Here is a 13,560-nt window from a genome sequence, read left to right as displayed (position 1 = left end):
GGAGAATTTTTATTAATATCATTTAAAATAGTGGATGGTAAGGGCTTCATTACCATCTCATTCCCGATTCCGGCGTCTAAAATTCGGGTTCGGGTTATCGAAGTATCCCCTTATGGATTCCTCTACCACGGACCATAACGGAATTTAGAATCCATAACGGGATACTTCGATAACCTGAACCCAAACTTTAGATGCCGAACTTAAAACACAAGTTTGCTCAACACTAACAATTATTACAAAAGGGAATGCTTCAGCTGCTATGGGAGGGGTATCTCCTGGTTCAAAACTCTTACTCTTTGCTGCACGTGGATACACTGTTCTACTAGGCTGTACAATAGGTTGATTAGCATACTAAGAAAAAACCTGTACTGCAGGTTCTGTAAAATAAGAAGCTTGTGGGACAGTTAACTGTGTGCATATTTCCTCATCTGATTCTGTTGTTAATTTAGTTAATACAGGGTACAATGGTACATAAGGAGGCGGAGCAGGAGTTGGGGACACAATGGGGGCTTTGATCTGCTGTCTCTCAGTTGAACTGCCAAGGTCAGTCCAGAAAGTGTGCAATGATAGCCATGCCTGTTCACAAATTTTCATATACATTTTATTCCAGTGGGGGTCTCCCTTGTACCATGGAAAAGGGTCTGTCATTTAAACATAGCCCCTTGATCATGGTAATGTGAAAATCTGAAAAAGATCCCTCTCTTGGGAACAAATCACTACATCTCATTCCCTCTGTCCAATTTGACATATTAACCCAAGGGTCAGTGTAAAATGAACCTAGGCACCTCTGGACAAACATTTTTTGTTTTTCCCCCAATTTATTTTTAGGAGACAGCTTCAACATAGAGTGGTTTGCAGCAGATTTAGGAACACCATTTTCCGTTCTAAACTGTCCCTTGGGATTCCCCTTACCTTGGGAGTTGCCCATTTTACTAAGCTAGAATAAAGTGAGATCAGCTGAATTTGAAGGTTATCTGGGGATGGTGACGTTTGTGTTAGATGCAAGCACTTACTGACAAACCTTGTGTTTATCAGTTTATATGGTTTTCATCCTATTTCTTCTAATCCAGGCTCATGACTAATCCTGAATTTATGTTTGATTTTAACTATTCTGAGTGGCCAAGTTTATACCTTCAATTTCAGCATAACCTTGCATACAATCTATACAGTAAAATTCCTTCTTATATATAATGACTAAAAATGCTTAAGCAACTATACAGCAATGTACAGTCAGGACCATAAATATTGGGACAGCAGCAGATTCCAAATAGGACACTTGGCGGCAAAATATCTTTATTTTGGGCATTTTAAAGTTTCTGATCCCTGCGATCAGGGACCACGAGGATCAGAAACTGCAGAAAGCGCTGCAAACCGCAGGTCTGAATTGACCTGCGGTTTGCTGCAATCGCCAATACGGGGGGGGGGGGGGGGTGGGGGTTCATATGACCCCCCCCAGTGTTGACAGGATGCCGCTGAATGTTTTCAGCGGGCATCCTGTTCCGATTTACCCCCACAGAGCCGCAATTGCGTTTTAAACTCATGTCGTACCCGTACGTCATGTGTCCTTAAGGGGCTAAACTGAGTTTTGTACACAAGTTTTTTGTCATGATGTCACAGCTGAGGATGGGGGAAATCCTCAGCCGTGCGGTGCCAGGAGTTGGTAGGGTTACCCCTTGGCCGGGACCACAGAGTTAGGGAGCAGGTCACCTCCTATTGCGTCCCTAACGCTGACCCTGTCTCCTGTCAGTATGAGCCGACCTTGGTGGTAGGAGGGCTCATACGCCGGAACCTAAAAGTCCCTGCAAGCCCTCAAGTCGGCCCTGAACTAGGGGACAGAGTAAGACGACCTGCTCCTCCTAGACACGGAGGAGCAGGAGTCTCAACGGCCAAGCAACACAGGGGATACAAAAACAGCTATGGCAGTGGCAGTCAAATGGAACCAACTCATCACTCACCTGCCACAGACAACACAACCAGGAACCCATGTGCAGGTGCTGTAAGTACAAGACAACAACGGACACAGCACACACCAGACATCACACAGGAACCCTGGACCATAAGCTGCAATAACACAAAACCCCACACACACCTAGATAACACCATGTAACAAAGGTTTTAAACTTATGACCGGAAGGGTGGCCCTTACAAGAAGGATGGAATCCACAGGAGGCTGCTTCAGCCAAGCATGACTGAAAGCAACCTACTGAGCTGTGCTCCAGACACAGGCTTTATAGGGCAAAGTGGCCACACCCACCGGTCAACCACACCCAGTGACACAACACACACACTGGGAAGGAAGTTAACCCTTCCAGCACACAGAAGGGAAAACACACATACAGGGGAAGTGACCAACCTGATCACCCTGTGGCTGTTGCCGCTGGCAACGACATGGGTGGCAGCCGTCCTGGGAGACAGCCCGAAGGCCGAGACACTGCCACCACATGTACGTAATACCAAACGTTGCCACGGGCAGCCACAGTGAAAGGACGATGTCCGTGCTCACCAAACAACAACAAGTGCACACCAGACATACAAACAAAGTGCATCCACACACGCACACAACTCCCCGGGAACCGCACACATAGCTGTTGTCCGCGGCAACCGCACTGAGGCCAACTACAATATGCCTCAGCTGCGGTTGAAACAACAACCACAACCGCGGGCAACTGTATGCGGCTCCCAAGGAGTCACGACCATAACCGTGGCCGTGACACATGATGAAGGACCCTGATTTACTTGCAGTCTAAAACGCATTACTGTAACCTGTGATGTCTTGCATTGGATTTTAAACGCACAAGATTCCACCTTTTGCATCTTGGAAGCTGGATTTTTCTTGGTCTTGAATATTTCACAGCAATCAAGTCCGGAGGTTGCCATCCGTGCTCCATTCAGGTGGACGGTGGATGAGAGCTGCTTTACTTTCCCTGTTTCACGTCACTAAGTTTGTCGTAGCAGTGCCTGTGAAAGACCTGACAGCCAAGACTGCGGTGGAGGCGTTCTGGAAGCATTTCCTCCTGCCCTATGGCTGCCCAGAGAGGATCTTCACCGACCAAGGGTCTGGGTTTGAATCACAGTTGTTCCAAGAGATATGCCTGCTACATAATTGCCAGAAAGTCCGGACCACCGCCTGTCATCCGCAAGGTAACGGACTCTGTGAAAAGATGAATCAAACGCTCATTGAAATGCTGAGAGCAGTACACCCTGAGACAAGGGGTAATTGGCCTACTCTGCTGCCACAACTCATGTACACCTATAACAACACAATTCACTGCTCCACCGGGTACACGCCCTTCTATCTGATGTTCGGCCGTCAAGAGAGACTACCTGCTGACCACTCCCTGGATGTACAGGTGCCTGATGTCATCAATCCACTACCAAAGACTGATTGCGTGGTGGAGAATCAAAGACGTCTCCTTAATGCTAAGGAGATTGTTCAGGAGCACATGGAAAATGCCCGAGAGCGACAGCAGAGAGACTATGACCTGGCTGCTCATGCGGAACCTCTAGCTTTAGGAGACATGGTGTGGTTGAAAAATAACCACCAAACCAGTAAATTGGACAGTAAGTGGGAAAGGACTCCCTACGTCATTTCTGCTATCCCTAATGCTGAGGCCCACATTTATCAAATTTCCAGAGAAGGTAAAGGCTCCCAAATTGTACACAGGAATCGATTAAAACCCTGCATTGAAGGAGAACATTGAGCCGGAGTCTCCTGAACCCGAGTTTCCAGCCCAACCTGCTGATCCTATGCAGGCTGTTGAGAATCTGATACATGACAAAGAGCCACTTCATTGGTTCCTCACACCCTGGTTGAACTTGGTGGTACCAGCTCCAGTTCCTGCTAGTCCTCAACCCCAGAAGGACCTGTCCCAGAGTGTACCTGAAAGAGCTCCAGAGCCTGTGGACTCTTTTGACCCTCCTGAACCAAGGCAGGAAGAACCTCTGCCAGTAAGAAGGTCCACACGGTCTACTAAGGGGCACCCACCTGTGAGATTTGGAGACTACATTATGGGCCCAGGTAGCCCCTCCCGGGAAACCACTGTTTAACTATTTACAAGACCCGGGTACAGACTAATTTTGTTCTTTGAGCCTCCAGGAACTTAGGTTATATTTGCATTTTCTATCATTATCATTATGGACTATCCTGGTATCCTCGATACGCTGCTCCGGGTAATTGCCCCCTGTTCCTTTATACTATCCTGAGAGAAGAGAACGACATCGATTTTCACCGCACTTTCCAGTGGAACTGCTTGATATATTTGCACTGCAAAAGTGGTGACTATTGTATATGCCCGCTTTTCATTTTTGTCTTTCAGGTTGGAGTTTCCAGCTGGGCAGACCCCTTATGTTGCGCCGAGGACAGGCAACTTCACAGCAACGGAGTATGTAGTGTCCCACTAGGCAAATGTGAGCACTACACAAGGGTTAATATGACCATTGTAAGGGATATGATGATTTATGTGCGTTTTCCTATTGTCTGTGTATCAGGCCTGTTAGGGTGTAGTTCCTCATCCTAGACATTAGAGGGAGATAGGGAGCCCCTATATTATATAGTTAGGCCTAGACAGGAAAGGGTAGTGTAGTCCAGGAGACTAGTAAGTGCACACTAGCCAGCCTGAGGATATTGAGCCATAGTTAGCTCAGAACATTTACACCAGTAGAAGGGTTTGCCTCCTGAGAGAAACCAAGTTCCCATAAGCAGAGCCAGTATTCCAGCTAAACAAAGGAGCTGAAGGGCAGAAGGATCCACCCAAAGCAAGGATATGTACCTGAGGAAGTTTTCTACCAAGGATAAAGCCAGCATTAGGGCATACGGGCCTTGGTATTGAGACAGCCAGGAGTTCTGAGGAATAGTGCACAGGATTTCTGAGGAAAAGTTGCAGCCTGGTCTGTAAGTGTTTTTACCCTCTGAGTATCTTGCAAAGAACATTGTACCTACCATTGATCAAAAAGCTGCTGCCACGTGGAACTGAACTCAGACTGTATAAAGTTAACGGTTTCAGTAAAGAAAGTTTGGTTCACAACAACAACGTGTTCCTCAATTATTACCACTATCAATCGGTGTGCCACCGTTACAGGCACTGGCGTCACGAATCTTAAAGGGACTTTACCCCCGGAACATTAAACATCTGCAACATCCAGGGCACCTCACCCAACATCAGGCCTGGTCCCTATACAAAGAGAGTGCCCCAAAGGACTCCTGTGCCAGCCTCTGCATCACTGCTCTATGCCTGCCCAGGGTCTATGCCTGCCTGCCCTACAAACGGAGTAACCCAGAGCAACCCTTGTTTGCCTATTAACCGTGACCTCACATCGCAGTACCCTGCAGGTCGGCGTACTGCAAGTGTCATCCACAGATCCCCCCCAAAACAGTGTCCTCCACAGATCCCCTCAAAACGGTGTCCTCCACAGATCCCCCCCAAAACAGTGTCCTCCACAGATCTCCCCATAACTGTGTATCATCTAGAGATCCCCCCAAAACAGTGTCATCCACAGATCCCCCAAAACAGTGTCATCCACAGATCCCCCCAAAACAGTGTCCTCCATAGAACACCATTAGTTCAAAACCCACAAAAAGCACACCTTTTGGTTCAAATTTTTTATTTTATTTTTTCTCCTCAAAAATCTCGGTGCGTCTCATCAGGTGCGTCTTATAAAGTTAAAAATACAGTGGTATTTCCATGCTATACTGCTTCTGCTACTACTGCGACCACACGTCTCCGACTCTCTAATATTTCACCTGCACTGCTGCTGCTCCCAAATAAAAGGAATAATTTTTATAGGCTTGTTCTTGTTCCTCTTTTTGTTCTGACAATTAAAAATTGTGCATGTTGTATTATCAGGCATTCTGACCCTGCCAAGGCATAATTTTTGGATTTGGAAAAAAAGGAGGTGGCTCCAGCGATTTAAATCATATCTTCTTTATTGACAACTGTTTACATTAAATGCTGCACATCATGGTCTGGTCTGAAATGTTTCAGCTATAACAATGGTCTTACTCAGACATAAATGCCTATATATTCCATGACTGTATTTTATTCAAAATTGTGAGCTGTTATCAGTAGTCCATGATTACAACAACTTACAAAAGTACATCAAGTAAGGCCGGACTATAGGTTTACCTTAAGGGTAGGCCTTCATGAGGAATTTGGTGCCAGGGGCCTGGTAGAGGTAGGGTTAATGTATGGCGGGAAGCGGAGGGGCGGGTTAGCGTAGGTGGAGTTAGGTGGTAGTTTATTTAAGGGGCGGTAGCTGGGGGGCCATTTTAGAGCCAGGAAAAAAAGCGCCCACCCACCCTCCCTTGAGTAGGTATTGGGGAGGTAGCAGTGGTAGGGGTTGGGTAGGTGTGGGTTTCTGGTGGGGGTTGCATGTGAGGTATGTTGCGGCAGTCGAGGCGGGGGGAGGTCCTCGGAGCTGGTGGAATGGGTTGCTGCTTGAGAATGAGAGGGCCTCAATGGTGGGGCTGGACTCTCAGGATTGGGCACTCGGTTAATCAGTGAGGGCATCCATCAGTTTGGTGGCTCCGAGCTGGGTGTTTACGGCTGGAGGCAAGGTGGATGGTCCACTGAGTAGTTGTGCTGGATGTATACATGTTGGGGCTTCTAGGACCTCCCTCGGCTGGGGGAATTCATTGTTAAATTATTTGTATTTTTGTTTAATAAATAACGGCTGCTGTGGCCGATTTAAATCCGACTCAAGTCTCTGTGTCTTATTGGTAAGGGGGAAGTGAAAGGGTTAATGAAGGAAGTGTTATGGGGAGGAATGGTTGGTAGGCCCCGGTGGGGTCACCAATAATTCGCTCAGGTGTAGCACGCAGACATGGGGAGTGGTATTGCAATTAACTTTCAATAGTGGGCAATTATAAGAAGAAAACTCAAGTTGAATTGGAGACCATGTCAGCATAGCTATTATCCTGAATAGAGTAAAATATTCTACTTTTAGTAATAAGGTTTATCTTTCAGGCTTCAGAAAAGATTAGTGTGTAAATGCCAACAGAAGATACTAAAAATATTCCATTTGGTGACCTCCCAGAAAGAGGTATGGAGAAGCGTGATTTTTGTCCCTTTAGGTTTGAAAAGCCAGGAGTGGGTTGAAGCTTATTTCCGTATGTAAGGCAATTGTGATTAATGTGTAGTAAGTGTATAGCAGTGAGATGTTAGACTATTTATGCTTATTTTATTATGCAAAGTACACCAATTAATCAATAAGACTTCTTTACATATTCATTGTACTAAAATTACCTTTGTAACATTTGATTTTTACAGACGTCAAATTGATGTGGCCATTAAGATTTTGAAGATACAAAATGACAATGATAAGTCTGTGAAAGATGAGATGATGAAGGAAGCAGAAATCATGCATCAACTAGACAATCCGTACATTGTTAGAATGATTGGGGTGTGTAAGGCAGAAAGCCTCATGCTGGTCATGGAAATGGCATCTGGAGGACCGCTGAACAAATTCCTTTTAGCAAAAAAGTAAGTGTTAAAAAATGATAAATATTATTAAAGGGGTTGTTCGAGATAGAACTCAATTTAGCCAAGGGCTGGCAAAGAGAGACAATTGCATAAAACAATGAAACATCCTGTAATGTCAAGGTGAACGGGCAACAGAAAATGTGTGTTTAAAGCTTTCTTTACTGTAGTAAGTGAGCAGGCTATTGATATCTACAACAACAGTAGTATAGATATTGTGTATAGATATTGAAATCATCTCTTGGGTAAACTGATAACAGTACTTGCAAGACTCAGCAGAACAATTCACAGCCCACAAGAGTTAACTCTTTTGGTCCTTTCTTACACTAATCCTTCCTTGCATATGGCCATGGTAGACTTCTCCACACTAGTCTCACTCATGCTGTACTTGCCACTGTTGTCTCCAGCGCCTAGTAGTCTGGATGCGATTCTACTTGTGGGCAGATGATGTTTCATTATTATTATTCTGTACTGAGCTCCAAAAGCCACATGTGCAAGACAGCACCTTCTACCTCAAATCTGGAGGGCAAGCTGCCAAAGTTAAAGTGTTGTACATTTTGTACCTAAGGATAAGCATCCTACATTCTACATGCTATACCGCTTCTGCTACTACTGGGACCACACGTCTGTAATAATTTACCCTCAATTATTAGGGGTACAGATAGGGCTATCTGTCACAAAGACTGGGATTTTAGAACGGTGTGTTGTCTTCCTGGAGCTCGAGTTCAACACGTCGCCGATCAGGTTGACAGATTACTGGGAGAGGCTGGAGAAGATCCAGCAGTCATTAGAGGTAGGTGGAGCGTCCATAAAAATTATTTTAGAGATTTAGGTCACAAGCTTAGGGCAAGGACCTCAAAAGGTAGTGTTTCCCGAAATACTACCTGTACCACAAGCCACACAAGAAAGGCAGTTGGAGATTAGGGAGGTTAATAAGTAGCTCAAAAACTGATGTAGGAAGGAGGGGTTTAGGTTCCTGGAGAACTGGGCCGACTTCTGTCGGCTACAGGCTCTATCGTAGGGATGGGCTGCACCTCAATGGGCAAGTGGCAGCTGTGTTTGGGGAGAAGATTGCTAGAAGGTTGGAGGAGTGTTTAAACTAGGGACTGAGGGGGAGGGAAATTACCTTATAGGATGGGAAGATAGTGCAGATAGAGACCGGGGGCAAGGTAGTGAGACTGGGGGAGGAATGGAAGGAGGGAGTAGGCGGGAGAGGCTGGAGAAGATCCAGCAGTCATTAGAGGTAGGTGGAGCGTCCATAAAAATTATTTTAGAGATTTAGGTCACAAGCTTAGGGCAAGGACCTCAAAAGGTAGTGTTTCCCGAAATACTACCTGTACCACAAGCCACACAAGAAAGGCAGTTGGAGATTAGGGAGGTTAATAAGTATCTCAAGAACTGATGTAGGAAGGAGGGGTTTAGGTTCCTGGAGAACTGGGCCGACTTCTGTCGGCTACAGGCTCTATCGTAGGGATGGGCTGCACCTCAATGGGCATGTGGCAGCTGTGTTTGAGGAGAAGATTGCTAGAAGGTTGGAGGAGTGTTTAAACTAGGGACTGAGGGGGAGGGAAATTACCTTATAGGATGGGAAGATAGTGCAGATAGAGATCGGGGGCAAGGTAGTGAGACTGGGGGAGGAATGGAAGGAGGGAGTAGAACAGTTCAGAAGGAAAGGTGTAGGGTAAAAAATATACATAAACCTCTTAATTGTATGTATACTAATGCCAGAAGCCTGACTAATAAAACTGGTGAACTGGAATTAGTGATGGGTGAGGAGGATTATGACATAGTGGGAATAAATGAGACATGGCTGGATGATAGCTATGACTGCGCAGTTAATGTACAGGGTTACAGTCTGTTTAGAAATTATCGCAAAAAACTGAGAGGGGGAGGGGTCTGTCTTTATGTAAAGTCCTGTCTAAAGCCCACAGTCCGAGAAGATATAAGTGAGGGACATGAACATGCAGAGTCGCTGTGGGTAGAAATACATGGAGGCAAAAACAATAATAAAATACTAATAGGTGTTTGTTATAAACCACCTACTTAACGAGATAGACAAGGCGGCAGATCATGATTAGGTTGTTATTATGGGGGACTGAAACCTGTATATCTCATAAAGGAAGACAATTACCTTTCCCAACTGGTTCAGGATCCTATTAGAGGGACAGCCATACTGGATTTAGTATTAACTAGTATTGATCAGGTGCTCGAGTAGAAATCTCGAGATGCTCGGGTGCACCCGAGTATCATGGAAGTCAAAGGGAGAACCCGAGCATTAAACCAGGCAGACCCTGCTCTGAAGAGGGGAGGGTGCTGGTTCACATGAAAAGGTCATAAATTGATGGAAACACCACTGAAATGGTTCGGGAACAACATGGGGAGGATGTCTGGATGCATCTTGGACTTCCAGGTCACTGCTGGGAACAATGTTATCCGAGTAGCACGCCAATTTTACAGACTGACAATAATACGCAAAAAAACGAAGATAAAATCGATTTTAGGGGAAAAATTGTTAGAAAATATTCTTTCCTGCATATGCACTTGTATATAAAGTGCAAGTGCTGCCAAAAATTACAAGGAAGAGGCACTTCGATACAACCTGTATATCACATAAAGGAGGGCCTTATTCACATTGTGGTCCAATTGTGCAGGTAGTGGGACTCCTACATTCATAAAGCCTATGCACTAAGTGAAAGGGCTTCCAAAAATTGCAAGGAACCGACCCTCCAATACACCCTTTGTTACATATAAAGGAGGGCATCATACACACCCTTGAAAAATTATGATTGATGCCCTGCTGGTGACCCTCAAAAACATTAGGAGCAAGGGCCTGCTGGTGACCCTCTAAAACATTAGGGGATAGGGTCTGCTGCTGAACTGACCATCTAAAACCTTAGGGGCGAGTGCCTGCTGCTGAGCTGACCATCTAAAAACATAACGGGTGAGGGCCTGCTGCTGAGCTGACCATCTAAAACATTATGGGCAAGGTCCTGCTGCTGATCTAACCATGTAAAAAATTATGGACCGGGGCCTGCTGCTGAGCTGACCATCAAAAATGATGGTTATGGGTCTGCTGCTGAGCTGACTCTCTGAAACCTTAGGGATGAGGGTCTGCTGCTGAGCTGACCATTGAAAAAAATTATGGTTGAGGGTCTGCTGGTGAGCTGACTCTCAAACATTATGGGTGAGGGCCTGCTGCTGAGCTGACCATCTAAAACCTTAGGGATGAGGGTCTGCTGCTGAGCTGACCATTGAAAAAATTATGGTTGAGGGTCTGCTGGTGAGCTGACTCTCAAACATTATGGGCGAGGGCCTGCTGCTGAGCTGACCATCTAAAACATTATAGGCGAGGGCCTGCTGCTTAGCTGACCATCTAAAACATTATGGGCGAGGGCCTGCTGCTGAGCTGACCAGCTAAAACATGTAGCCTACAGGTATAAGCAGGGCATTGTGGGAGTTGTAGTTTTACAACAGCTGGAGGGACACAGTTTAAGGATGCCTGATCTAAAACATTATGGGCAAGGGCCTGCTGCTGAGCTGACCATTGAAAAAATTATGGTTGAGGGTCTGCTGGTGAGCTGACCCTTGTAGAAAGGCACAAGGGACCATCATAGATGGAAGATATGTGTCACCGAGGTTCCTGGCCTCGGTGAAGAAGGAGCCAGTAGTGTATATGTCCGCAGCAGTTGCTGATGGACACTTTGATAGTTAGCATAGCTGTGAAAAGCTAATCCGGGCCGGCTCTTACTGGGAGCAGCCAAAGTGCAGGGTGGGTTGGCTGTTCCCCATGGTCCAGGCCGGGTTTTGATGGGCTTACAAAAAGTCAGCCAGCAGGGTCAGTGGTGTGATTATCTGGCTGATGGTGGAGCTCTGTATAGCTGTGGTTGGAGCCGAGTGAAAACCAGAGGGTCTCTGCTGAGAGACAAAGGACAAAGCAAGGTTCCCATCCACTCCGTGGGGAGTACGGTACTGTGCCCTAAAACCTTCTATGTTATTTTTTCAGATACAAGACTGAATTGTTTTTCTTTAAGTGTCGGCTGAAGTAAGCTGATCACTACCGCCTGTTGAATTGTGATGTGCCAACAATAAAAGACATTTATTACTTTGCTTTACACCACTAAAAGGCTACTGAGTATTTATCTGAAGGCTACCATTTGGGAAATCCCTACACCCTCTAAAACATTAGGAGCGAGGGCAGTCTAATAAGCATGTTGATATGGAGGAGGACACGAAAAGGAAGATTGAATCATATATAGGGATGAGCGAACTCGAACTGTATAGTTCGGGTTCGTACCGAATTTTGGGGTGTCCGTGACACGGACCCGAACCCGGACATTTTCGTAAAAGTCCGGGTTCGGGTTCGGTGTTCGTCGCTTTCTTCGCGCTTTTGTGACGCTTTCTTGGCGCTTTTTGAAAGGCTGCAAAGCAGCCAATCAACAAGCGTCATACTACTTGCCCCAAGAGGCCATCACAGCCATGCCTACTATTGGCATGGCTGTGATTGGCCAGAGCACCATGTGACCCAGCCTCTATTTAAGCTGGAGTCACATAGCGCCGCCCGTCACTCTGCTCTGATTAGCGTAGGGAGAGGTTGCGGCTGCGACAGTAGGGCGAGATTAGGCAGATTAACTCCTCCAAAGGACTTGATTAACTGATCGATCTGCAGCTGTGGATCATTGAGCTGCTGATCCTCAATTGCTCACTGTTTTTAGGCTGCACAGACCGTTTGTCAGTCACATTTTTCTGGGGTGATCGGCGGCCATTTTGTGTCTTGTGGTGCGCCAGCACAAGCTGCGACCAAGTGCATTTAACCCTCAATGGTGTGGTTGTTTTTTGGCTAAAGCCTACATCAGGGTGAAGCTGTCACACCAAGTGCATTTAACCAGCAATAGTCTGTTCATTTTTTGGCCATATACAAAATCAGGGGCAAGCTGCGCCTGTCACCAAGTGCATTTAACCCTCAATGGTGTGGTTGTTTTTTGGCTAAAGCCTACATCAGGGTGAAGCTGTCACACCAAGTGCATTTAACCAGCAATAGTCTGTTCATTTTTTGGCCATATACAAAATCAGGGGCAAGCTGCGCCTGTCACCAAGTGCATTTAACCCTCAATGGTGTGGTTGTTTTTTGGCTAAAGCCTACATCAGGGTGAAGCTGTCACACCAAGTGCATTTAACCAGCAATAGTCTGTTATTTTTTGGCCATATACTAAATCAGGAGCAAGCTGCGCCTGTCACCAAGTGCATTTAACCCTCAATGGTGTGGTTGTTTTTTGGCTAAAGCCTACATCAGGGTGAAGCTGTCACACCAAGTGCATTTAACCAGCAATAGTCTGTTCATTTTTTGGCCATATACTAAATCAGGGGCAAGCTGCGCCTGTCACCAAGTGCATTTAACCCTCAATGGTGTGGTTGTTTTTTGGCTAAAGCCTACATCAGGGTGAAGCTGTCACACCAAGTGCATTTAACCAGCAATAGTCTGTTTATTTTTTGGCCATATCCCAGTCTAATTCTGTCACTAAATCCATACCGGTCACCCAGCGCCTAAATACTAGGCCTCAAATTTATATCCAGCTAAATCTGTCCCTAGTGCTGTAGCTGGGCGAGTTATTTAGTGTCCGTTCAAGCACATTTCTTGTTCTGGGTTGAAATACAATTCCCAATTTAGCAATTTCATAATTTAGTGGTTTCTGCTATATCAGAGCTATTTGAAATCTATCCCTAAAAGGGTATATAATATTGAAGGTGCACATTGGGTCATTCAGAATAACTTCACACACACCCGCTACTGTGTATTTCCAAGTCTAATTCTGTCACTAAACCCATACCTGTCACGCAGCGCCTAAATACTAGGCCTCAAATTTATATCCAGCTAAATCTGTCCCTAGTGCTGTAGCTGGGCGAGTTATTTAGTGTCCGTTCAAGCACATTTCTTGTTCTGGGTTGAAATACAATTCCCAATTTAGCAATTTCATAATTTAGTGGTTTCTGCTATATCAGAGCTATTTGAAATCTATCCCTAAAAGGGTATATAATATTCAAGGTGCACATTGGGTCATTCAGAATAACTTCACACACACCCGCTACT

The 13,560-nt window shown here is 45.7% G+C and overlaps 1 protein-coding gene across 4 annotated transcripts in view; it reads left to right on the top strand.

The window, feature by feature from the left end:
* Positions 1-13,560, top strand: part of LOC122946439 (tyrosine-protein kinase ZAP-70) — a 735,844-nt gene that overhangs the window by 346,468 nt on the left and 375,816 nt on the right. For all 4 annotated transcript variants that reach the window (XM_044306106.1, XM_044306080.1, XM_044306087.1 and 1 more), the window contains one exon: positions 7,266-7,478. In XM_044306106.1, the coding sequence (XP_044162041.1) occupies positions 7,266-7,478 (213 nt within the window). The remainder of the gene's footprint in view (positions 1-7,265; positions 7,479-13,560) is intronic.

Source organism: Bufo gargarizans, chromosome 1 (genome assembly GCF_014858855.1).
Source record: "Bufo gargarizans isolate SCDJY-AF-19 chromosome 1, ASM1485885v1, whole genome shotgun sequence".
In the NCBI taxonomy this organism is placed as follows: Eukaryota; Metazoa; Chordata; class Amphibia; order Anura; family Bufonidae; genus Bufo; species Bufo gargarizans.
The sequence above is the reverse complement of the archived record's forward strand: the minus strand, read 5'-3'. Positions and strand labels throughout refer to the sequence as shown.